At 32.6% G+C, this 22,807-nt stretch overlaps 3 protein-coding genes and 1 pseudogene across 3 annotated transcripts; 2 read left to right on the forward strand and 2 right to left on the reverse strand.

Annotated features, from left to right (window-relative positions):
* The first annotated feature begins 1,073 nt into the window (after positions 1–1,073).
* LOC127266293 (uncharacterized) lies at positions 1,074–4,252 on the forward strand. The gene is made up of 10 exons (XM_051296484.1): positions 1,074–1,129; positions 1,487–1,731; positions 1,820–2,024; positions 2,115–2,205; positions 2,284–2,426; positions 2,526–2,769; positions 2,846–2,950; positions 3,032–3,214; positions 3,287–3,488; positions 3,569–4,252. Exons 2-10 carry the CDS (start codon positions 1,512–1,514, stop codon positions 4,054–4,056), a joined length of 1,881 nt encoding a protein of 626 aa, XP_051152441.1. The 5' UTR covers positions 1,074–1,129; positions 1,487–1,511; the 3' UTR covers positions 4,057–4,252.
* A 1,841-nt stretch (positions 4,253–6,093) lies between these two features.
* On the forward strand, positions 6,094–10,608 carry LOC127266296 (syntaxin-132-like; annotated as a pseudogene).
* Positions 10,609–10,945: 337 nt separating this feature from the next.
* On the reverse strand, positions 10,946–12,689 carry LOC127266255 (probable glycosyltransferase At5g03795). Its single transcript, XM_051296442.1, has 3 exons — positions 12,344–12,689; positions 11,685–12,255; positions 10,946–11,438 (listed from the first exon to the last, which is right to left on the reverse strand). The coding sequence occupies exons 1-3, from the start codon at positions 12,687–12,689 to the stop codon at positions 10,946–10,948; spliced, it is 1,410 nt and encodes a 469-aa protein (XP_051152399.1).
* Positions 12,690–15,085: 2,396 nt separating this feature from the next.
* Positions 15,086–19,748, reverse strand: LOC127266294 (uncharacterized). The gene is made up of 7 exons (XM_051296486.1): positions 19,472–19,748; positions 17,323–17,439; positions 17,110–17,241; positions 16,649–16,810; positions 16,128–16,244; positions 15,843–16,031; positions 15,086–15,728 (listed from the first exon to the last, which is right to left on the reverse strand). The coding sequence occupies exons 1-7, from the start codon at positions 19,484–19,486 to the stop codon at positions 15,261–15,263; spliced, it is 1,200 nt and encodes a 399-aa protein (XP_051152443.1). The 5' UTR covers positions 19,487–19,748; the 3' UTR covers positions 15,086–15,260.
* Positions 19,749–22,807: the final 3,059 nt, after the last annotated feature.

Here is a 22,807-nt window from a genome sequence, read left to right on the forward strand (position 1 = left end):
TATCTTATCATTTCACACAATATCAACATTCAATATAAAATATTATTTTTATACAAATTACACAATTTTTTATATATCATATAAAAAATTATACTTAGAACCAAAACATTAAACAAAAATAATTTCAAATGATTTATAAGGTTGTATTATTTTTACCTTTTTCTCCTCCCAAATTTTGACCCACATATTATTAATAGATGATTTTGAATTTGTTCTTATGGTATTTTTAACGAAGTAGTTTAATATGATATTTTATAAAATAAAATTAAACAATTTTATAAAAAAAGTGTGAGATTACATATTAAAAATTGGAAAAATAAAATAAAAGAGAACAAAGCGTATAGTCTAATGTTATGTTATACTAATGTATATTAATGTTTTATTAAAATCCACAAGGGTGCTGTTAAAATGCTAATTAGCAATTAATCAGTATCATATAGCACAAATAAATAGAATAAGAATTGACAGTACATAAAAATGTTTAGTATATTCTATAGGTACGTCTATATGTTTGTGATATTTTGGTTTTAATAGTAAAATTTTAAATTAAATTAATTATTTGATATGATATAAATATATATTGATAAATATAAAATTAAATTTTAATATAGTATAATAAATAAAAAAATAAATATTTAATTTGATATTGTTTATGAAAAAAAAGTTTTAAAAGATAAAATAAAAGATAAAATCTCACAAATAAATACACTCTAATTTTTTTTATTCCCAACTTTTAGGGAATAAATTTTTATTCACACAACTTTTTTAATTATATATAATTAAACTAATTTATAAAATATTTAAATAAAACAAAAATTTTATAAAATATTCTAAATTTGACAAAATAATTATCTAAATTTGACATAAGTACAACATAAATGTCCCAATTAACGCCACTTATTTGTCCTTTTCTAAGTAATCACGTGCTTATCGAAATCAAAATATTTTACGATTACGTGCAGCTAAAAATGGTCACTGCAGTAAACGACGAAAAAATATTCTACTTTACCGGGTTTTCGGTGGGCCCCGCAGATTTCTGGAATCAGACCTTCTATAAATGTCACCCGATTTCTTCTCCCTACAAATCCTCTGGTCCTCCATACCCTTTTCTCTCGTGCTCTGGATACAGGTAATGGGGATGTGATCGTGCGTTCGTGTTTGTATGCTTTTTGAGCTGTTGTGATGGTGGGGAGGAGTGCGGAATTCGGTTGATTTTTTTTTTGTTTTGTTTTGCGTGTTGTGTGGAGTGTTTCTTTGTATGTTGCTGTTGTTTGCATTTTTAATTGTATCTCTAATTAGTTTTTGTTTTTGTGGTGTGGTTATTCGAATGCGGTTTGTGTTAGTGAGTGAGTGAGGTTTGGAGCTGCTGTTTAGTGTTTATCGATTTGAATGGCTGCTTTAGTTGAATGCGATTTTAACGTGTTGGTGTTCTGGTGTTTGTTGTGGTAAATTTGAGAACTAATTGAGGAATTTGTGTGTTATTCAGTCCAATTCTGGTTTCGCGGCGGAAAATGGGGAAAGCTTCGGTGTATGCGATTGGCGTGGTGTTGTTGATTTGCTCGATTGCTGTAGGAAATGCTGAGTACGTACTGTACAAAGATCCGAAACGGTCGATACCTAGCAGAATCAAGGACTTAATGAGCAGGATGACTTTAGAGGAGAAGATAGGTCAGATGACGCAGATAGATCGAACAGTTGCGTCACGCGAAGTTATGAAGAAATACGGCATAGGTACTTACCACCATTGAATTTCTAGAAATCTTCCTTATCCTAAGATTTGATTCATGGATTCTTCGGTGTATTTACTAATTTTGTGCAGGAAGCGTGTTGAGTGGTGGAGGAAGCGTCCCAGCACCGCAGGCATCCCCCGAGGCATGGATCAACATGGTGAATGATTTCCAGAGGGGATCACTGTCCACGCGGCTTGGGATACCAATGGTGTATGGCATTGATGCAGTTCATGGAAACAACAACGTATATAAGGCAACGATCTTCCCCCACAATGTCGGTCTAGGTGCAACGAGGCAAGTCATTAAACTGCGTTTTCTCGTCTATTCCCCTTTCGATTTTGTATAGGCAAGTAATGATTGAAATCATCGTTTCATTTTGGGCAGAGATCCTGATCTGGTGAAGAGAATTGGAGCTGCAACAGCTCGTGAAACCAGAGCTACCGGCATCAATTATGCTTTTGCTCCTTGCATCGCGGTAATGTGATTGGAGTCAACAATGCATCAACCTCTGTAGAAATCCAAGTTCCTTCATAAAATCTGGTTCCATTAACAGGTTTGCAGAGATCCGAGATGGGGCAGGTGCTATGAGAGCTATAGCGAAGATCCAAACGTCGTTCGTGAGATGACTGAGATTATTTCAGGTCTACAAGGAGAAGTACCGGCTAAATACAAGGGCGTCCCCTACCTCGCTGGGCAGTAAGTTCCTCAACCTTTCATCGTTTAGAACATCGCTATTTTGCTACTTGAGTTTGGCCTTTCTTGTATCTTCTTCTGAAACTAGGTTATGTTCTTCAGACAAAACGTGGCTGCTTGTGCCAAGCACTATGTCGGCGACGGCGGAACGACGAAAGGAATAAACGAGAACAACACCGCGGTTAGCAGGCACGATTTGCTTGCTATCCACATGGCCGGCTACTCCCCTTCGATCATCAAAGGTGTGTCCACCGTCATGGTCTCTTATTCAAGCTGGAATGGGATTAAGATGCACGCAAATCGTGATCTCATCACCGGCGTTCTCAAAGGCTATCTTCGTTTCAGAGTAATTTCGCTAAAAATCCTTTTGCTCATAAATAAATTAACAACCAAGCTTTCTAAAACAAAATCAATTTCTGCAGGGCTTTGTCATCTCCGATTGGGAAGGAATTGACAGAATCACTTCCCCACCTAAAGCAAACTACACGTTTTCAATCATGGCTGGAATCACTGCAGGAATCGACATGGTAACTGAATTATTATAATATGAACTGCATTTGGTAATTGGTTTTGGTATTGGTATTGCAGTAATATATGCTTTTACGCAGATTATGGTTCCGTACAACTACACAGACTTCATCAACGGCCTACACACCCTGGTGAAGAACAAATTCATTCCCATGAGCCGAATCGACGACGCCGTGCAGAGAATTCTTCGAGTTAAATTCTCGATGGGTCTGTTCGAACACCCCCTTGCAGACAACTCCATGGCTAAGTACTTAGGACATCCGGTAATTCACTTTCCAAACTCTCTCCCCTCCCCTGTTATCCTCTGCTTACAAATTCCCGGAAACATTCGACAGGAACACCGCGAACTGGCGAGGGAAGCCGTAAGAAAATCGCTCGTACTCCTCAAGAACGGCAAGTACGCCGACAAACCATTATTACCGCTTCCTAAGACGGCCACAAAGATCCTCGTCGCCGGAACTCATGCAAACAACATCGGCAACCAATGTGGCGGCTGGACAATCGAATGGCAAGGAAAAACTGGCAACATCACCACCGGTAAAATCACAGTCTCCTTCTCCTAATTATATATATATGTATATATACTTACAACTACCTACATTGTGTTCTTGAATCAGGAACAACTATCCTTACCGCCATCAAGAACACCGTCGATAAAAAAACCGATGTCGTATTCAACGAGTCGCCGGACTCATCCTTCGTCAAGTCGAACAAGTTCTCGTACGCGATCGTCGTGGTGGGAGAGCCTCCTTATGCCGAGACGTTCGGAGACAGCTTGAACTTGACGCTCCCCGCCGAAGGACTAAAAACCATCTCGATGGTATGCGCGTCGGTGAAATGCGCGGTGGTTCTCGTGACGGGTCGACCAGTGGTGATCGAGCCGCACCTTCCGGTGATGGATGCTCTGGTGGCTGCATGGCTGCCAGGCACCGAAGGACAGGGTGTTGCCGATGTTTTGTTCGGTGATTACGGCTTCTCCGGCAAGCTTCCAAGGACTTGGTTTAAGACCGTCGATCAGCTTCCGATGAACGTCGGCGACCGGCATTATGACCCGCTTTTCCCTTTCGAGTTCGGGCTCACAACGAAAGCTGTTAAGGCTAACTAAGGTTACTTACTTTGTGTCTCTTTTCGGGGTTGTTTGATGTTTTTGTGGGTGTAATTGTGGTTTTTGTTTTGTTTGGGGGTGAAGTGCAATTGTACCAATTTTCTTTATTGAAATAAATTGACGGTCAAGTGAGAATTAAATACGAGGATTATTTGAAGTGGATATCTCGTAGAATCTCGCTGACTACACAAACACAGCCGTGAATTTATAAAATGGATAAATTTGTTTATAATGGAATTAAAAATAATAAATTTTTATATTGAGATCTCTGTATTTCAACGGAATATTTTTTATTTTTTCCGTTTATTTTATGATATATTAAATCATTAATCAAACGTCCCTCTCTCTACGTCCCGCGTACAAAGAATATATATATAGAAGAAAGAAACGAAGACACAGGAAGGAAGAGAAGAAGAAGAAGAAGAACAGGGTGAAGAATCGAGAAGAGAGACGGAGACGAAGGAATCCTTTGATTGTTCTTCAGGAGAAAGGAGATCTTTCGTTGAATCAATTCTTCTCTCTTCTCTCGAAAACCACCGCCTTCCAAAATGAATGATCTGTTGACGGTGAGATACTGTTTTGTTTCCGTTTTTATAATTCAAAGAATTTTATTTTTGTTTTTCTTTTGCGCTCATTTGTTGAGAATAATGTGCTTTGTTATTTGAAATTTTTAGGTTTTGAAAACCTTGAGAATGCATGCGGCAGCTTTTAGCAGCTGAAATTAGGATGAAAAAGGAGAGATTGTGTTGCCACTGTCATATTATGAATTGCATGAATGAATTGATTCCATAGACGTGCACATACTTTTGTATTTACGATTGAATAGATTTTGTATACACACAGAGTTGATTGTAATCGTAAATCTGTTTAGCGTTTTTGAGTGGAGGTTATCTTTAATGTTGGCAAATTCATGTCGCATTGTTTAAGAAGATTTTGTATTTTATGCTTCAATGCAAAATGAGTTCATTCCTTTGTATAGAGTTTTTGATAAAATAAGTTTCAAGTGTTTAATATATAGCTCCAATGATTAGAGTGTTTGTTTTCCTGCTCTTTTGGGCAAAGATAACCCAAAATTTGCCTTCTCTAGTCATTTCCAGAGACCTGAAATTTGCAATAGCTCTTAACTAATAGCTGGATATTTACAATAGGCATGCATAAAGATGAAATCAAAGAATCCTGTTTTGAGTTGATGAAATTCAAACATTGTGATACCTGACTAAACTAGGTAGTTTGGTGATCCTCAATGATTTCTGAGTTGGTGTCTATAATCATCTTTTTTATGGAATGATTTTCATGTGGTAACTTTTAATACTCCTCCGTCCGAGTTTTTATGCCGCATTGCCCGGACAGGGAGACTAAAAAATACTCATAGTATTTTAATGTAAAAGTGGGGTAGGTAAATTGTAAAGTAGAGTATTATGAAAAATAAGTTACAAAAAAATAGTTGGGGTAAGTAAAATAATAGTACTAATAAATTGGTTACCATATTTATTGAAGTAGGAGTAATAAATTTTGGGCGGCTAAAATTGTTTACTCTAAATAAATTGTGCATAAGTTTATCAAATAAACAAACAAGAAAAGGTGGCATAATCCCGGACGGAAGGAGTATATATTATCCACATGCATGGGGACCCACACAGCATGGATTCTGGTGACATTTTAGAGCTATAAAATTTTACTAATTCATGTGTCTCCATTGTGTAGATTGTAGAGTATTTATGGAAATAGATGCATATGTGAAGATTGTATGGAGATACAGGAAGCCGAAAAGAACTTAATGTTCATCATTGTTAGATTTGGTTGGTGTTTGTGACACAAGAGAAGTGAAGAGGATTTTCATTTTAGAAAAGACATTATAAGAGATAACAACTGATGTTACATGGACGCTCTGCTTTGTGATAATATTTGCAATCCTACCATCCATGTTGGAAATTTCTCTGTTTGTTCAACATATGAAAAGACAAGAAAGACGACAGAGCTCTGAAAGAATGCTTGTTATGCCTTGCTGGACCACTAATCTAAAGCCAGCCAAAATCATTCCTTGTGATTGTTGACCAAGATTTTTCACTTGGTTGAGGAATTTCGAACACCCCACAAATTAGCTGGGGTTATCTAAAATATTCATTAATTTCCCATTCTAGCATCTGAAAAAGTCAGGTGTAGAATATGAAATGCTTTATGGATTACTACAAGTATTGATTAATGAAGTTCTCCTCTTTCATGTATCTTTCTGAATATGCTTCAAATCAACATAATTCCTGCTACATTTATTTATTTTTCTATGGCGCATTTTTATATATATTTATTTTTTGCAGGATTCCTCTGCGATCCCACAGCAGCGCTCTAACAGATATAGCGATGTTGAAATGGGAATGGATACAAATTCAGGAGATTTAGGCTTGCAGAATTTCTTTAAGCAGGTGGCCATAGCTTGAAACAGTATTGCTTCATGATGATCATGTACAACAGTTTTTACATCAGCTTTTATTTATTAATCCATAGGATATAGATTGCTATATTTAAATTAATGTCTTCATGATTTTTTGTTTTCCTAAATTTTTAATTCCCAATTTGACTTGTGTCTTATTCATGCTTTCAGGTTCAGGAGATTGATAAACAATGTGGAAAACTTGATACTCAGCTGCGAAAGCTTCAGGTTTGTGCTTGGATTTCTATTGTTACTTTTGTGAAGTTTTTTAAATTTCATTCTGAGGTTGAAAAATGGATGTGAGTATTTTCTTGTTTCTATTTTTCATTTTCTCTGTTGAAGGGAGAAGGATACCTGATGAATAAACATTAAGAACTATCATTTTCGAACCCTGAATTCCAATGTCATTGAATTATGTAGTTACAGTGTGTTGTTTTCCTAATGTATGTTTTGGTTCTCTACTTTATAGTTGGTACATTCTGATTTTACTTGACCATTTAAATAAAATTGTAGTGTTTGGCAAACAATTTTTATTTTCTTTTCTGGCCTGTTGCTAGCTATAATGGTAAAGTTCACCATATCAGCCGTCACGATTTTGTTGCCACATAGTCTTAGTCCATCCTGTTGTATGACTGTGAACGTCTTGTATGAATCACTTAAGTGAGAGTATTCATGAAGTTTACTTCAATTCGTAATTTTGTCTGATGAAATCATTTTAATTCCATCCTTCAACTGTAGGATGCTCATGAAGAATCAAAGTCAGTGACCAAGGCTGCTTCTATGAAAGGTAGGCTGTTTCATTCGGCTAAGAGAACTATTACAAGTTAAACAACAAATGTATATTCTACTGTGTATTGGAGCCTTTAATATTGCTGTTTGTAAATAATAAGGGACTGTTTTATCCATCACAAAGAAAACTTAACCTTAAAGTAAATGTTATACCTTCCAAAGATATGATTTACCATTGATGCAGCTTATATCTTGTGTTGGCTAAGTTTGGGAATTGCGTAACTGCATTTTATATATTCACTATGTTTTCCTCCCTTGTGTGTATGTCCATCTTAGTCATTTTTTATGATTAATAATTTAACTGTACAGAAATCAAGAAGCGGATGGAAAAGGATGTAGATGAAGTTGGAAAAATTGCACGCTATGTTAAATCAAGAATTGAAGAACTTGACAAAGAGGTGAAGAATCTGTTGCATTTCCTAATGAGTTTTTCTCATATTGATTGGTAATTGTATCAAGATTCTCCTTTTCCCTACTTCATAGAACTTAGCCAATAGACAAAAGCCTGGATGCGGAAAAGGGTCGGGCGTTGACAGATCAAGAACAGTGACAACAGTGTAATTTACGCTTCCTGTTGCATGACTTGGTTACAACTTCAACTAGGAACTGGTGTGATTTTCTTACGATTTTTATATTGCTTTTGCATGGCTGTTTCCCTTGATAATCCATATCTTCTTGTCAATGTAAGATCAAATGATTAACTGGCTGCAGACTCCTTGTCTTAAACATATTAGTTTGGGTGAAATGTCATTCCTCCTAAAAGTTTCAAACGCAGGAGATTGCATTCCATCAACAATTTCATACGTTTTCTTACTATATCTCGTTGCGAAATTGTAAGCTTCTGGATGGAGGTAATCAGCTCATCTAGTTGGGGAAATCTAATTGAACTATTTTGATCTCATATGTGTGATGGCACTTAAAAGTAATTGATTCATTATCATTATTCACGTGTTCTTTTTCTTTTTCTTTTTATAATGTGAAGTTGACATTACTATAACATTTCAATAGATAAATTCCTTTAGGGCTTGAGTATTGTTTATATCCAAAATATATATATATTTTCAGTCATTGCTTATTTATTTTCATGGGCTACTTTAAAGCCTCTCTATAAAATTGACAGCTCTTACTTAATAGTCATGGATGTATAGATCAGTAATATATATATATATACATACATACTAAATACTAAAAGAGTAATTAAAGTCTTCACTGTTTATGTTCTGATGCAGGGCTTTGAAGAAGAAATTCAAAGATAAGATGTCTGAATTTCAGGTAATTAGCTACTGTTACATCAGGTGTAGTTCACTATTACTCTTTATCTTATTTTGCAATTTTCCTTGAAAATTACACCTGCAGACTCTTAGAGGGAACATACAACAAGAGTATCGGGAAGTTGTTGAAAGCCGTGCTTTTACAGGTATTAATACTTATCTAGGAAAGGGATCCATTTTACATTCATTTCAAAGTCTACAAACAATCTGACATTTTTAGTTTGACATGATTTACAGTGACAGGAACTCGACCTGATGAAGAAGTGAAGCTAGAAGTCCTTAATTTTCATTAAATACTTGTTAACATATTTTCATTTACTGAAAGAATTCATCTTCAGACAGTTGATAGATTGATAGAGACTGGGGACAGTGAGCAAATTTTTCAGAATGCAATCTGCCAGCAAGGCTGAGGACAGGTGTCTGAAAACTCCTATTTGTTTGCGTGCCCATCCTCTTCCATTTTCCAATCCTTCTTCTTTGTTGTATTTTATGCAAAATTGTTGGCATATAGAAGAAACATGACAAGAGAAATTTAATTGGAGAGCCACATATTTTTGTGTCAGCTACACAAAACACTAGACTAAATATGTGCAAACACTAGGTAGCACATAGTATATTAGTATCTGTGTAAATGACGCCATTTCAATTTCAGATAATGGACACCGTGGCAGAAATTCAAGAGCGACATGAAGCAGTGAGAGATTTAGAGAAGAGGCTTCTGGATTTGCAGCAGGTATATTAGGTTTTCCCATCTTGATTGGTGATCATATTCATAAGATTTAGAAGTTAAGCTCCTGTTTATCAGAAAGTATAATATGTTTCCCAAGGTTGAGATGAAATAATCCCATATCTTTCATGTGTTTTCTTTGATAATAATATCGTTCATGTGACCTTCAATGTAAGGTTCTGAACTGATAAGCTCGTTAGCAAATACAGATTATAATTAGTTTTCTGATACCCCAAATACCCAACCATTTTACTGAATATTTGTGAGATTATACACCTAATACAAAATTTTAGATGAGATTTGCATTGCATGCCTGACTTTTTCATATGAAGCTTAGCAGGGAAAATGTGCCCTAGAAACAAATTGGAAACTTCAATGAAATCTTATAATAATCATCTCAATCAAGATTTCATGGGCTGTGCACAATATGACATAGAAGAATTTTACTCCATTTTCATATCCCCTGAGAAACAATTACATCTTCAATGTACAGTGGAAGGAAAGAATACAAATAACAAAGAGAATAGTTTTAAATGATTTACCCAAATGCACTGATTACCCTACTAATAAATTATCGATTTACTATTCAATCATACTAAATAAGATATGACATGGAAATACAAACTTTCTAATAGTTCTATTTCACGCCCTTTTATCTGCCGTTTTCTTTTTCTTCTTTGTTTTGCTAACTCTGTATCATTTATTTTGTTCCCTTGATAAAACTGGACTGAAATTTTGAGTGTGTTTGTTTAGTGTTCTTAGTTTCAAATGTTTTTGTTGTAAGGTATGAGGAATTATCAAAGTATTATAGGAAATGAATGATGTTTTGTTGACTTTTATTATTATATGTATGTATTGTATATTATATATTGTAGTAGTATTCTTTTGTTAATAGTTTTGGGGAATCGTATCACTCTAAAACACTAAACACACTCTTTGGTGGTGCATGCGGTGCATGCCACAAAGAGTACTTATGTCTCTATTGTATCATCTCATGCAGATCTTTCTCGACTTAGCTGTGCTGGTGGAGACACAAGGCGACATGATAAACAACATAGAGTCACAGGTACGTTAATGATCACAACCATATCACTAGAATCAAATAACTCTTTTGCCAACTTCCCTCTGTACACTATCCAGGTTTATTCAGCTGTAGACCATGTACAGTCTGCCAACGAAGCTCTTCAGAGGGCCAAAAGTTTGCAAAAGAACTCCCGGAAATGGATGTGTATAGCTATTCTCATCCTTCTCATTGTCATTGCGATTGTCCTCGTGGGTGTCCTAAATCCATGGCAGCAGAAGAATGGTGCCTAGTTCAACATCTATACACAATACAAGGTTGCTTTCTTTTCTGTAAAGTTTCATCATGTTAAATTCTGTTGATTGATTCATTCATTCTGATCTGAGTTTTTAACAACAGTATGTAATCTATGCTTCTGTACAAACAATGCTTATACACTTAAGATGAGCTATAAGTTATTACCCTCTGTGTATTATACTATATATATATATAGTTATATCAGATATCTTTTAGCAATATATATGAACATACTGGCTTTTATTCCCTATACATTAACAAAAATTACCGTCTGTGTCTTCAAAAATAAGGAAATATATGATTGGAAAGGAAGAATTTCAATAAAGTAAATGAATGTAATCAGGAGAAATATATGCCTAGAGAGAATTCAGTGATATTCTTACATGATTTCTTCTGATCCATAACTCATACATAACCATATAGAAAGCATCAAAGTCTAGTGGAAATTGATGCCACTGAAAATGTTTCTGCACTCTCATCACATTCCTCTGTAATTTCAAGTAATCTCCGTAACTGATTCCTTGAAGAATTTTCTTGAGCATAGGGATATCCTCTGTTGAGACAACAACAGAGAAGCTGTCCCAATTCAAAATGTCTGTGTAAGGGAGATCATAGTGATCTGCTAAAACCACAGGCACACAACCATAGTACAGAGCATCTGCTATACGTGCTGTGTTTACTTCAAAGCCTTTGGCATGTATGCAGTACTTGCTCCCCAAAAGGGCTTCTGAATATGGTGTTTTAAGACGCCTCTGATGAACGGATACATCGTTGTCGTTCTTCCAAACCCTTACTAGGAATTCACGAACTCGTGAGTTCATTGCTCCTGCATAGAAAACGAGCTTCTTTCTGCAGTTTGTTTGACGGGATAATTGTTAGTTCTTTGGAGTTATAATTGCATGAATGAAATAAAATGATATATCCTTCTATCATTCTTAACTTTCTTGCAAATTTGAATGTCTGCATTAGATATGCACATCTGTCATACTAACTTAACCATTTAAATTAAATAGTCGTTGAACTAATTCATCGAGCTAATGCTAAAAATCCCCAAGAAAAGTTATTTTAGTACTACTAACTATATAGATTGGTTACCTCTCTGATGGCAATCGCATCGGACGTTTCCCATTCCTAGGCCAAATCTGCGGGATAGATGCATCCTTGTGAGCAACATAGGTGGACACAAAATAGCTTGAAGAACATACTACTTGGATTGCATTTAGTCTAACTTCTATTGCTTTCTCCATTGCCGATCTTCCAACAGAATGACAAGCAACATAGAAGTGATCAGCTCCACCAGTCCTATTCCAGTAAGGGTAGTTCTGACTGACGTGTCGAATGTAGCTCTTGATGAAATCCTGAATCCTTCCGACCCCGACTCTCTTGTCATTCCTCAAGCCAGCAATGGAAAAGGGCAGATAGAAAAGGTCTGCTTCCAAGGCGTTGTTTGTAAGAAAATGACTCCTGAAGAGGGATTTCTTGAAGTAGCTCTCGCTCGCATAGTTTCCCTGTGGCTCAGCGTCTACCGGCAGCAATATGTTAGCAAATGTGTCATTTGTCTCGTGGGGATACACATATATCTTTAAGCTTCTGTTCATGCCGTCATACTCGTTTCTAAAGAGATCCCTGTCGTGGAAAACATCTTTGAACTTGTTGTTGTCGTAGCCTGTAACCAAATAGAGACAACAGACACACGATGTGTGATTCTAACCATTTGCCTGATCCAGGATCACAGGAATGAAATATATTCTTACCAGTCGAGCCCGTTTCAGCCTTTTCCTTAGGCTTATGCTGTCTGCCGAGACTGCCATTCAAGGAGGAAGAGGTTTCGCCTTCTTCTATCGACTCATGAAGGTTAATAATTCTTTTCTCTTTTCCATTGTTTGGTTCTTGTGAAATGAAAAGCTTGCTGTCATGATACTGCTGTATTGCTGTTCTCACATTTGTTTGAGGATCTGTATTTTTAGCATGCTGGTTTTGAAGCTTTGATATGTAGATAAAAAATAACACTGAGCTAGTAAATGCTAGGAATATTGGCTGGGAGAAAAAGCTTCTGCATAGCCGATTCGATCCTCGAGAGACAAACCAACCTGCTGCCATGTCTTTGGAGCAAAACTTCTCTGTGGTAAGCAAATTTCATAAACTTGCACTTTCGATTTTTCTACCTTTCTGTGGCTTTAACAGATTGGGTTTTGGCAATTATGCTTTTGAACCAAAATTGTGTTAATAATTTGCATCTTCCCTAACTCTGCAAGTCTTCTTGAAAGCTACATTTCTAGTTGAAATTGATGTCTCAACCGAAGATGACTGAGTTTTTTCAGTATACATAAATAGAATAGTATAATCATGCTATAATCTTTAGTTTTACTATTATATTGTGATATTATGCTTCATTGGTTACTCATATGTATGTATCTGTGTCTGAAATTGGTTGAATTTTGGGAGTATTGAAATAGGGTAATGTGGACAGCTAAGTTAACAAACTAATAATTTAGATATCAAAGAATGAGTCAATGATTATGGGAAGGAATTAGTTTATTCTTTATTTGATGTGAGATGTAACCATATGGTATAATATTATATTTCTTGTTAGTTTGAAGTGGCTTTTTAAGGTTAAGAGTATTTAAGAACTTTTAGAGAAATAGAAGAGGACAAAATGACCTAACAGCTGGAAGATGAATATTTTAAGTTTACAGGAAATAGAAAGTTAAGAGGTTGTGGTAGAATTATGTTAACAATGGATTCGGATTCCAATTTAAAACTAATTAGTGTTAAGTCGACTAATCCTTCATTTCTATAAATTAAAGTTCTAACATTCTTTCCAACGAGAGTTGATATCATCTCGATATTCTAAGTATACGGACTCTGACCGTAATATATAGCATAGAATATAATAAATGAGTTGTACATTAGTATGTTTGAGTGATAATTCATCATGAATGTGACTATATATAGTATTTTTTGAATAATAATTTTGAAAATTTTAAGTTTAGGCGAGACTATTCTTTTTATGTAATATTTTAAATAAAAAAAAAAACATTTTAATGCAATATCTTAATGAAAATATGTGTTTTTAGGGAAAAAAAAAAAAGAACATTATTAGTTGCTCAATTGCTTAGAAAATTAACAATATTATCTAGAATATGTCCTTTATAATCTACATTTATTTGTTAGTTTGTGTTTGTTGTATGGCTTTTAAATATTTTTGTTTATTTAAAAATAAAAATAAAAAAATAAAAAATAAAAAAAAATTTCTCTCCGGTTTCTTCCTGGTCCTCTAGGGTTCAGTATACAGTTTGAATATTTCATATCGAACACATTTCTGAATCAAATTAAAAATAGTAGTCTATTCTAATTTGATATATAGAACTAATAAAACAATATTTTAATTAATATTAATATATTTATTGAATACTTCTACTTGAAGTTTTTTATTATTATTATTATTATATGGGAACTAGCAGTCGCGCGACCAATGCGCTCTCAGGATTAAATTGAAGTTCTTTTATAAATATTTTATAAATATATAGAGTTTAGAATTTATGAACATGTTTAATTTAATGGAGTAATAAATAAGCTTTTTTATTGACTTCAACACAATAACACATCCCCTCATCAACATTCATTGATAAAGAAGGGCGAATTCTATAATGGTATGTTTGGTTCCATGGAAGCGAGAGGATGTGATGTTATGTTACGTGAGGGATTTAATAAATAGTAGGAGGGGAGATGTAAATATAAGAAAGCCCTTGCATGCATGTGTTACTTTTGCCAAAATTTTTCAAATTCTACTATTAAAATTCTGCAATTTTGTTTACAGAAAATACATTTTTTTTTTTCATAAAATATCTTATTAAACATTATTTTTATACTAAATTCAAATAAAAATTTTTTCAGAATCACCCTAAAGAGACAAACTTGCTTGCATCTGCCCTTTTGTGTGTTTGATCGTGATTTAAAACAAAATAATTACTTATTTAATTTTTAATAGTAGATTAATTTTTAAAAATATTATATCAAAATATTATTTAAATAATAATAAAAACCAATACTTTATATTAAATCAATTTCAAACTAGAATAGAATATAATTTTCCCTCTTCGTTGCTCTCAGACAATAACAAAATTAGTGTGCATTTTTAAAATTATTTGTGCATTATAAAATATACAAAGCAATTTTTTTTTCCTCCCAACATTCTATTTTAAATTCAATACAGTATATATCTTCTATGTAAATCTTAGATTCACAACTTATTTACATTAAATAACTATATAATAATAAATCCAAAACACTAAAAATAACAAATTAACAAGTTGACAGCTATCAAAATGCAAATAAGAAGAAGAGCCTGCCTTAAAGACGATGCATAGATAGTGAAACAGATAGATGATAGGAAGTCAGTCATAATCCTCAATCACCAAGTGTTGTAGATACAACTGTTACAATTAAAGCCAAACATTGAATTTAAGGGAATATATACATACTACACATATCCATAATTTATGTCAAATCTAAATATCAAAGTGAGAATCCAACAACCTGATTTGTTCATTTCATATATATATTCTTATGTTGTGCTGATCAGTACATAATCTCAAATGTATAAACAAATTAAACACAAAAATTCTGTTAGAAATAGTTACCTGTTGGCTGTTGCACAAATACAATAAATCAATTCCAACTCCTCCAATTTGGGTATACCGGAGGAAGATGGTTCTGTGTTGGCAGAAGAGGAGGACCCATTATTTGATGAGGAAGAACTCCTCCGGCGGGATAACGAATTTGACCTGTAGTTCCGGGGAAGAACGTTGCACGCCGATTGCTAAGACTACCATTCTCATATGGTTGAGGGTAAGGGTGTTGAGGAGTCATCATTCGATGGATCGGGCCACCATTTTGAGGATAATAAAGGGGAGCCGGAGGATACGACGGAATAAGACCTGCATGAGGATGTCTTGCAGCTTCACCATGATTATATGGGCCGGCGACGACAATTGGTGGCCCCCACCGGCTGTTTACTCGAGAACGACCAAGATTAGTTCCAGAAGCAGGCATAAATTCGTTCCTGTTAGGATCTCTGCACAACATCTCCATCTTCTTAGGTTTAGCTCCAACTTCGTCTTTATCTATGGATATTGCCTATGAGAAAACATTACAAAAAAAAAAAAAAAAAAAGAGCAGCATCAGTTGCATAGCTTTGTGATTACACTAGATGGCATTGAAGAAAAATCCGATCGACTGAAGTTCAAGAACCTCTACGCATAGCTGTTGAGAACAAGCGCTCACTTCAATCTTCGGGCGCAATGGATTATTGACAAAACCATTCACTTTTGGTTGATGGAAACGATCACTCACTCTAATTGACGATTTATTGATAAAACCGTTCACTTTAATCTTCGGGCGCAGCGAATTATTGGAAACATCTTTCACTTGTGGGCAGTTCTACTCAGAAATGCAAAGAATTGAATTCATCAAAAGTGTAAGTTCTGCTGCTGCATATATTTTTTTTTAATGCACAAACCAGTGTTAGATTCTTACCCAACCAAAATGGCCGGGCTGTCCGCATCCGTAACAAGTGGCTTTTATTAGCCGTTCGGTTTTGTTGTCAATGCAACAAAGATGACCGGCTTTTCCGCAAACGTAGCATTCAATAGCCTGCGGCAAAATAAACTTTATGAAAATAAGAAACAGATTCATTATGTTATAAACCTTTCACATCATATAGCCCTTAATTTTCAAAAGTGTTTTCGTCACTACTCAAACGGTCTAAAACATATTGCATTCAATATCTATTTTCTATACAAAGCATCACATTAAATACTTATTCTTTATTCAATCTTTTTATTATTACCGAAACTTTTCAAAATTCCAAAAGTATCTAATCACACTATAAAGTATGAGTACAATAAATAAGATTTGTACGTTTTTTATTAAATATAGTATGAATACACTTTTGATAAATTAAATAAAATGGTCGAATAGATAATACTTCTATAAAGCAGAGGGAGTATAGCTTGCAAAACTAATAGACTATTGGAGATGAGATTCTGTACGGGTACCTCGAGATCTTTGGAATCATAATCATTGGTACAAGAGAACATGTTGTGGCCAGAACCTCCACATACTAAACAAAATTGCAAAGCACGGCCTGTTCCGGCATTTCTGTACGGACAATCTATGGCCAAGTGTCCCTTTTTATTACATATGAAGCAACCGTTCACCTGCCGAGTGTCAGCGAAGAGAGAATGAAGGAAAAGTGGCAAGAATCATAGTTGCAAGGACAACTTTTTAGTTATAAAAACCTTCTACAACAGATAGAGAATCAATTAATTGACAGTTTCCATTTCAAGGACAACTTATATCATCGATGGAAACTTATTTTGTCTATCAAAAGACTTTCCTTCATGTATGAGCAGTATATTTCTATCAAACCCAAGCATTTACAGCATGTGACGATTAAATGAAATAATATGATTATAGGAAACTACAAAAACCAAAAAGTTTGAAGCATCGGACACACCTGTTTGCATTGATTTCCTTTGTGTCCAATACGACCACAAATGTAGCATGCTCTTTGCTTCTTAGATTTACGTTTCTTGCGTTTGTTGATCTTCCCATCACATGCTTGGCATTGAAAATACCTTGGAGGACGCTAAATCATTACAAGGTAGATACGTAAGTAAGAAGCTACATCAAGCACCACACACTTTCGAATTAATCGCAAACCACTCACTTTAAATTTCTGCCGCATCTGATTTCCCTTTCTGGTATTAGACTCTGTTTGCATTGGCAGTCTTGCTTCCTCACCAACATTTGGTTTCTCTGCATTGATTCCTTCTTTATTATGAATCTACAGCGTGACAATTGAAATACAACGTCAATATAAGAGAAATCCAAATTGAGTTTTCATCAAATGCTAAAATGTCATTGGCCAGCACAGTGAATAATGGTCACTAGATAATATAGAAGCATAACAGTGATTCCTCAGGAGGTCAGTGGTTGAGTTGTTAATTGCTAACCCAAATTTATATGGGGTCAGAGTGATTGATTTGTAGGGTCATTAAGGGATATTTTTACTGATTCCAAAATTTCAAATATTATTTGTAAGACCTTAGAAAATTAAAACCACAAAAACATTTGATTTTCTCTAGAATTCTCGTAATAATTTGTTCATAGATTTAATGGTATTGAATCATTGCATTAGCATTCGATTTGTATACCTAAATTTGTCTGCTTGTCAAAGATTCTTCGTTGACCATGTATTATTTGTGTTTATTCAAGTCACAGTTATCTCATTTTCAATTAATTCAAACCTTCGCACCAAATTAGAGGTACAAAATTTCTAAATTACTTCTAATGCTCAGTAGACACATATTGTTAGCAAGAGGAATGATATAACTTTGAGACATGAAGCCTTGCTTCAACATCAACTTAGCTTGAATTTAATTATTTCTATCCTATAACATTTCCACATATGTACAAAAAGTCCAGTTAAGAGAATATTTAGTTTATATGATATAATAACTATATTCCAAATAAAGACTTATCTCATTAACTCATAAGTGTAGTAAACTGAATCGAGCTAGGGTGGACTTACCGGATCCCAAAACAAAATTATATGTAATCTTACAAAGTAATTATATAATCCAATAAAGTACACGCACCCCACGCACCCTAAGAGCAGGCTTAGAATGGTTGATTAATTAGTCTTCATGTAGAAAGTTATCGATGAAAAATAATTAATTGTAAATTATGTTATACTTATCTTAGTATTATGTAATCCTACAAAGTAATTCTATAATCCAATAACATAGGCTACCCTAAGAGCATGTTTACTACGGTTGATTAATCATTCTTCATATTGTAATTTAGACACGAAGTTTAATTAATCATCTATAAGTAAACATGTTGTAAGAGTATTAACCTAAAGATTACCTAAATAGCAATTGTTCCTTTTCATCGATGCGAGTTATATCCCACACGTTGACTCCACGTGTACATTTTTGCAGCAACTATCAATTAAGGATAACATGGTTGACTAAACGATGCCCTGATTATTGCTGGTATCTAAAGAGTGGCGTGGTGTGGATATATGATGCGGGAGAATTTACTAGTTCACCTTTAGTGGCAGAAAATTTAATTAACTCCAACAAGCTATGATCATATCTTTTTATGAATACTTGTACCCTAATATTAAAAATAAGTATTGAATGACTGTCTCATTCCAATACACTTATGTGCAAGGTGGATTTATGAAAGACAAGCCTTTTATGGTGACAATTTTTCACGAGGGAGGGCGATGGGACTAGAACAACAACATCCCGATATGATACCATGTTAAATGACCATAAATACTTAATTCAGGATACATTTCCTTGCTAGTTTAAGTTTTTAGTTTTTAAGTTTTTAGATGATATGGTCTTGAAACCATTGTTCTAGAATTCTAATAAGCTATGACAAATACTTTATCTAATGGTAATAGGAAAAGAAACAATTACAAGTAATAAAACGGAAAATAAAGATGCATAAATGTCTCTATCTTGAAACAACACTAATCATTTCAGAAGCAAAGTCAAACGAAATCAAATAGTGAATTTGATTGTCTCCTCGATTGACTAATTTCAAACTTTGATGAATTCGTATACACGACAATAGATTAGCTAAGTAACATCAAACGAGACTGCGAAATGCATTATAATTTCCTGATAGATTCTATGTCGTGAAGCAAAAACTGGAATCCAATCAAGAAAAGGAAAACCTATATATATTTTTTCCAGTTCCAAAACTTCCCCGATTCTCCTCATGGAGGAATCTATGTGCATCGAAATCGTATCTAATTGTAAGCGCCAAACACAAAAAAATATAACAACGCGAGTAACTACCTGAAGTTTCTGCATCTTAAAATCCCAAATTTAATCGACAATCCAGCGGTGTCGATTCTCGAAATTGAATTAATCACCGCCAACAGCTCCGCCTTCTCCTGCCGCCGCTGAGTTTTCTACGCGAAAACGAGCGGCAACTGAGCAAGAGAACTCCGGCTACTGATTTATCCTTCTGGCGGAAGCATTTTTAGGCGGTGAATATGAAAAAGACTGAAAAATGCAGAGAGAAAAGAAGAGAAGTTACAGAGACGCATTTATTACTCAAAACCCGCTGAATCATTTCGTTTCAACAGCCTTTATTAAAAAGTTTAAATTTAAAACAGTGAATTAAATGAAATATCCCTGTTTTTGTTTTGGATAATACTCTCTCCATCTCCGAACATTAATTCTGAAATAATTTTTTATAATATATATATATATATACACATATGAATATAAAGGAAAGAAAGATGCAAAAGTTTTAAATTATTGCAATTGAAATATAGAACCAACCATAAAAGTTTAAAACTAAAGAATATAACTTAAAAGATATTTGTATTCATTTCGCATTTATGCACATTAAGATTACAATTATTTAATTTACATAATTAGATTTTTTTTAAATATATTTTTTCTTTTAACGAAACACTATATTAAAATATTATTAAATTGAAAGTAAAATTAAAATCTCAATCTCAATTTCAATTTCAAACTATTACATTAAAAAATACTATATAAAAGAGAGAGTAAAAATCAAATTTGGTCTCAATTAAATTTATTTTTTTATTTTTGGTCTCATTAAAAAATAATTAAAATTTCAACAGAATAAGCTAACGTGATCATAAAGAAAGTTTATATGGCAAGTAATACTGAAACAAATATGGTCATGTTATAGTTAACACGACAGTGTTGTTTCAATTAAATAATATATTACTATATTTCTACCAACATGGACGTGTTCCAAACTGAGCACGCCCGCGTTCAAATTGAAACAATCATTGGAAATTCAAGCGCTGAAGAGGCTACTTTATAATTATGAGTGTGGCCCCACATTTATTAGAATTATACTCCCTTCGTCCTATCATAATTGATATTATTTTTATTTTTGTCTATCTCGTAACAATTGACATCTTTTTATTTTTGGTAAAAATTATTAAATCAAAACATATTTAACAAATATAAATCAACTTAATTAACTACATGATATACAATATCATAAATGACGTAGAACCCACTCAAAATCCCTTTATTTTTACATTTCTTCTAAAAAGTAAATATTTTTATGTATATTTAAAATTACACATCTTTTATAAAATTAATTTATGTCAATTATAAATAAACAAAAATATTTTTTTATTTACTTGTATTATAGAAGATTTTATTATCTACAAATAATATTCATGTTGCATATATTTTTCAATTGCTATATTATTTTTAAATATTTAAACATATATTTTAGTTTTTAATCATATAAATTAAATTTACTTTAAAATTATAAATATTATTAATTATACAAAAAATAATATATTAATATCATAATTAATTATTATTAACTAATTAAACATCTTTACCTTAAATATTGTGTCCCTAATCAAAGTGTTCAATTCCGGTGGAACTGAGGGAGTATTTAATAATTTATTTATAAGATTTGTTTTTTAATTTAATATACATTAATTTGGGTGTGTTTGCTTGGGGTTTGGATTTTGAGTTGAAATTTGAATTGTAAAAAATTTGAATTTGAATTATAAAAAATTTGAATTTGAATAGTTGTATGATGTGATATAAATAGGTGTTGATGTGATATTTTGAATGTAAAATTGATTTTTAGTATAATATACAAAATAAAAAATAAATGTTTGATTTGATTTTTTTACGGTAAAAAATGGGATGAATAGTGTATTTAAAATCCAATCCCCAAACAAACACTCAATAATATTTAAAATTAAATTTTATTTTTTTATGCGCCAAAATTATACTTCATTTGTCCAAATTAATTTGTTCACATTGCTTGGACCACAAAGTTTTAGATACTATGTAATTAGTAAATAATTAAGAAGTGTATTGATAAAAATAATTATGATATAATAAAAATAATTATAGATTAAAATTAAAATAATTAAATAGTTATAATTAAAATAAAAAAATTATGAATTATAAATTTTAAAATATGATTAAAATGTATAATTATATTTTTTTAAAAAAAATAGTTTATGTGAGACGGACGAATATGAAAAGAATTGACGAATTAAGGGAGACATATGTAATATTATTTTTATTTTTTTTCTGAAAATATTATACTCTCATAAGATTTTTTTTTTTTTTTTTTTTGACTCATATTTAATAAATATAGATTAATTTAACTAGATTTTGACACCTTACACCTAGGACATAATCAAAATTTTATATAATACAAAAAAATAATATATATTCATTTATTTATCATTATTATAAATCAATTTTATAAACAAATGTAGACATAAATTTTATTAATTAGAGAGATAGATAGAAATAAAAAAGAAATAAGAGGTTGTAAAATTAATAAATTAATAATAATAATAATAATAAATCATCCGATAGTATAATATTTTTATACACAAAATAAAAATAAAAGTTAAATAATTTTGGCTCATAAAAAATAATATTTAATTTTAAATATTACTAAATACATCAAATTAATGTATATATAACTAAATATATTAAATTGTTTTCACAATTTTTTTACATGATTTTCAATATAATTTTATCAATTAAATATTAATTTTTTATATTATTAATACAATTTCATATATTTCACATGAAAATTAAAATTTTAAATTAAAACATTAAATAAACAAATCCTACAAAATAAATATTATAAGTAAATTATTTAATATAATCATAATAAATGTGGGGTCACATTCTTTATTATGCAGCAACAGCCTCTTCCAGGTACCTGAGTTTGCAACGATTGTTTCAATCCAAACACGAGCGTGTTCAGTTTGAAAAACGCCGGTGTTTGTAGAAATATGGTGATATAATATTTAATTGAAACAACACGGTCGTGGTAACTATAACATAGTCATATTTGTTTCAGATCACTTGTAGCTTCCGTTATTGCCACAACTTATTTTGTTAAAATTTTAACGATATGGATCAAAACTGATAATTTATTTTTTTTTTGTATGAAATTAATTTTGATAATTATTTGTTAATGAGACCAAAAATAAAAAAAAAAAAAAAAAAAAAAAAAAAAAAGTTTGATCGGCTCTAAATTTGATTTTTACTCTAAAAGAGTTATATTTTCTATAAAAATAATTATAATAGAAAATTGTGAAAAATTTAAGAATATTAAAATTTAACCTATAAAAATATTCAAAT

This window comes from Andrographis paniculata, unplaced genomic scaffold, assembly GCF_009805555.1.
Source record: "Andrographis paniculata isolate CXL003 unplaced genomic scaffold, ASM980555v1 Contig75END, whole genome shotgun sequence".
NCBI lineage: Eukaryota > Viridiplantae > Streptophyta > Magnoliopsida > Lamiales > Acanthaceae > Andrographis > Andrographis paniculata.

Excerpts from the sequence above, each read along its gene's own strand:
- LOC127266293 (XM_051296484.1), top strand. The coding sequence starts at position 1,512 with ATGGGGAAAGCTTCGGTGTATGCGATTGGCGTGGTGTTGTTGATTTGC. Across the intron at positions 2,206-2,283 it reads CTTTTGCTCCTTGCATCGCG|GTTTGCAGAGATCCGAGATG; the intron begins GTAATGTGATTG and ends TTCCATTAACAG. Across the intron at positions 2,951-3,031 it reads TCACTGCAGGAATCGACATG|ATTATGGTTCCGTACAACTA; the intron begins GTAACTGAATTA and ends GCTTTTACGCAG.
- LOC127266255 (XM_051296442.1), bottom strand. The coding sequence starts at position 12,689 with ATGGCAGCAGGTTGGTTTGTCTCTCGAGGATCGAATCGGCTATGCAGA. Across the intron at positions 12,256-12,343 it reads GGCTGAAACGGGCTCGACTG|GCTACGACAACAACAAGTTC; the intron begins GTAAGAATATAT and ends ATTTGGTTACAG. Across the intron at positions 11,439-11,684 it reads ATGCGATTGCCATCAGAGAG|AAAGAAGCTCGTTTTCTATG; the intron begins GTAACCAATCTA and ends AACAAACTGCAG.
- LOC127266294 (XM_051296486.1), bottom strand. Across the intron at positions 16,245-16,648 it reads ATGATTCCAAAGATCTCGAG|GCTATTGAATGCTACGTTTG; the intron begins GTACCCGTACAG and ends ATTTTGCCGCAG. Across the intron at positions 15,729-15,842 it reads CTCAACAGCTATGCGTAGAG|GCAATATCCATAGATAAAGA; the intron begins GTTCTTGAACTT and ends GTTTTCTCATAG.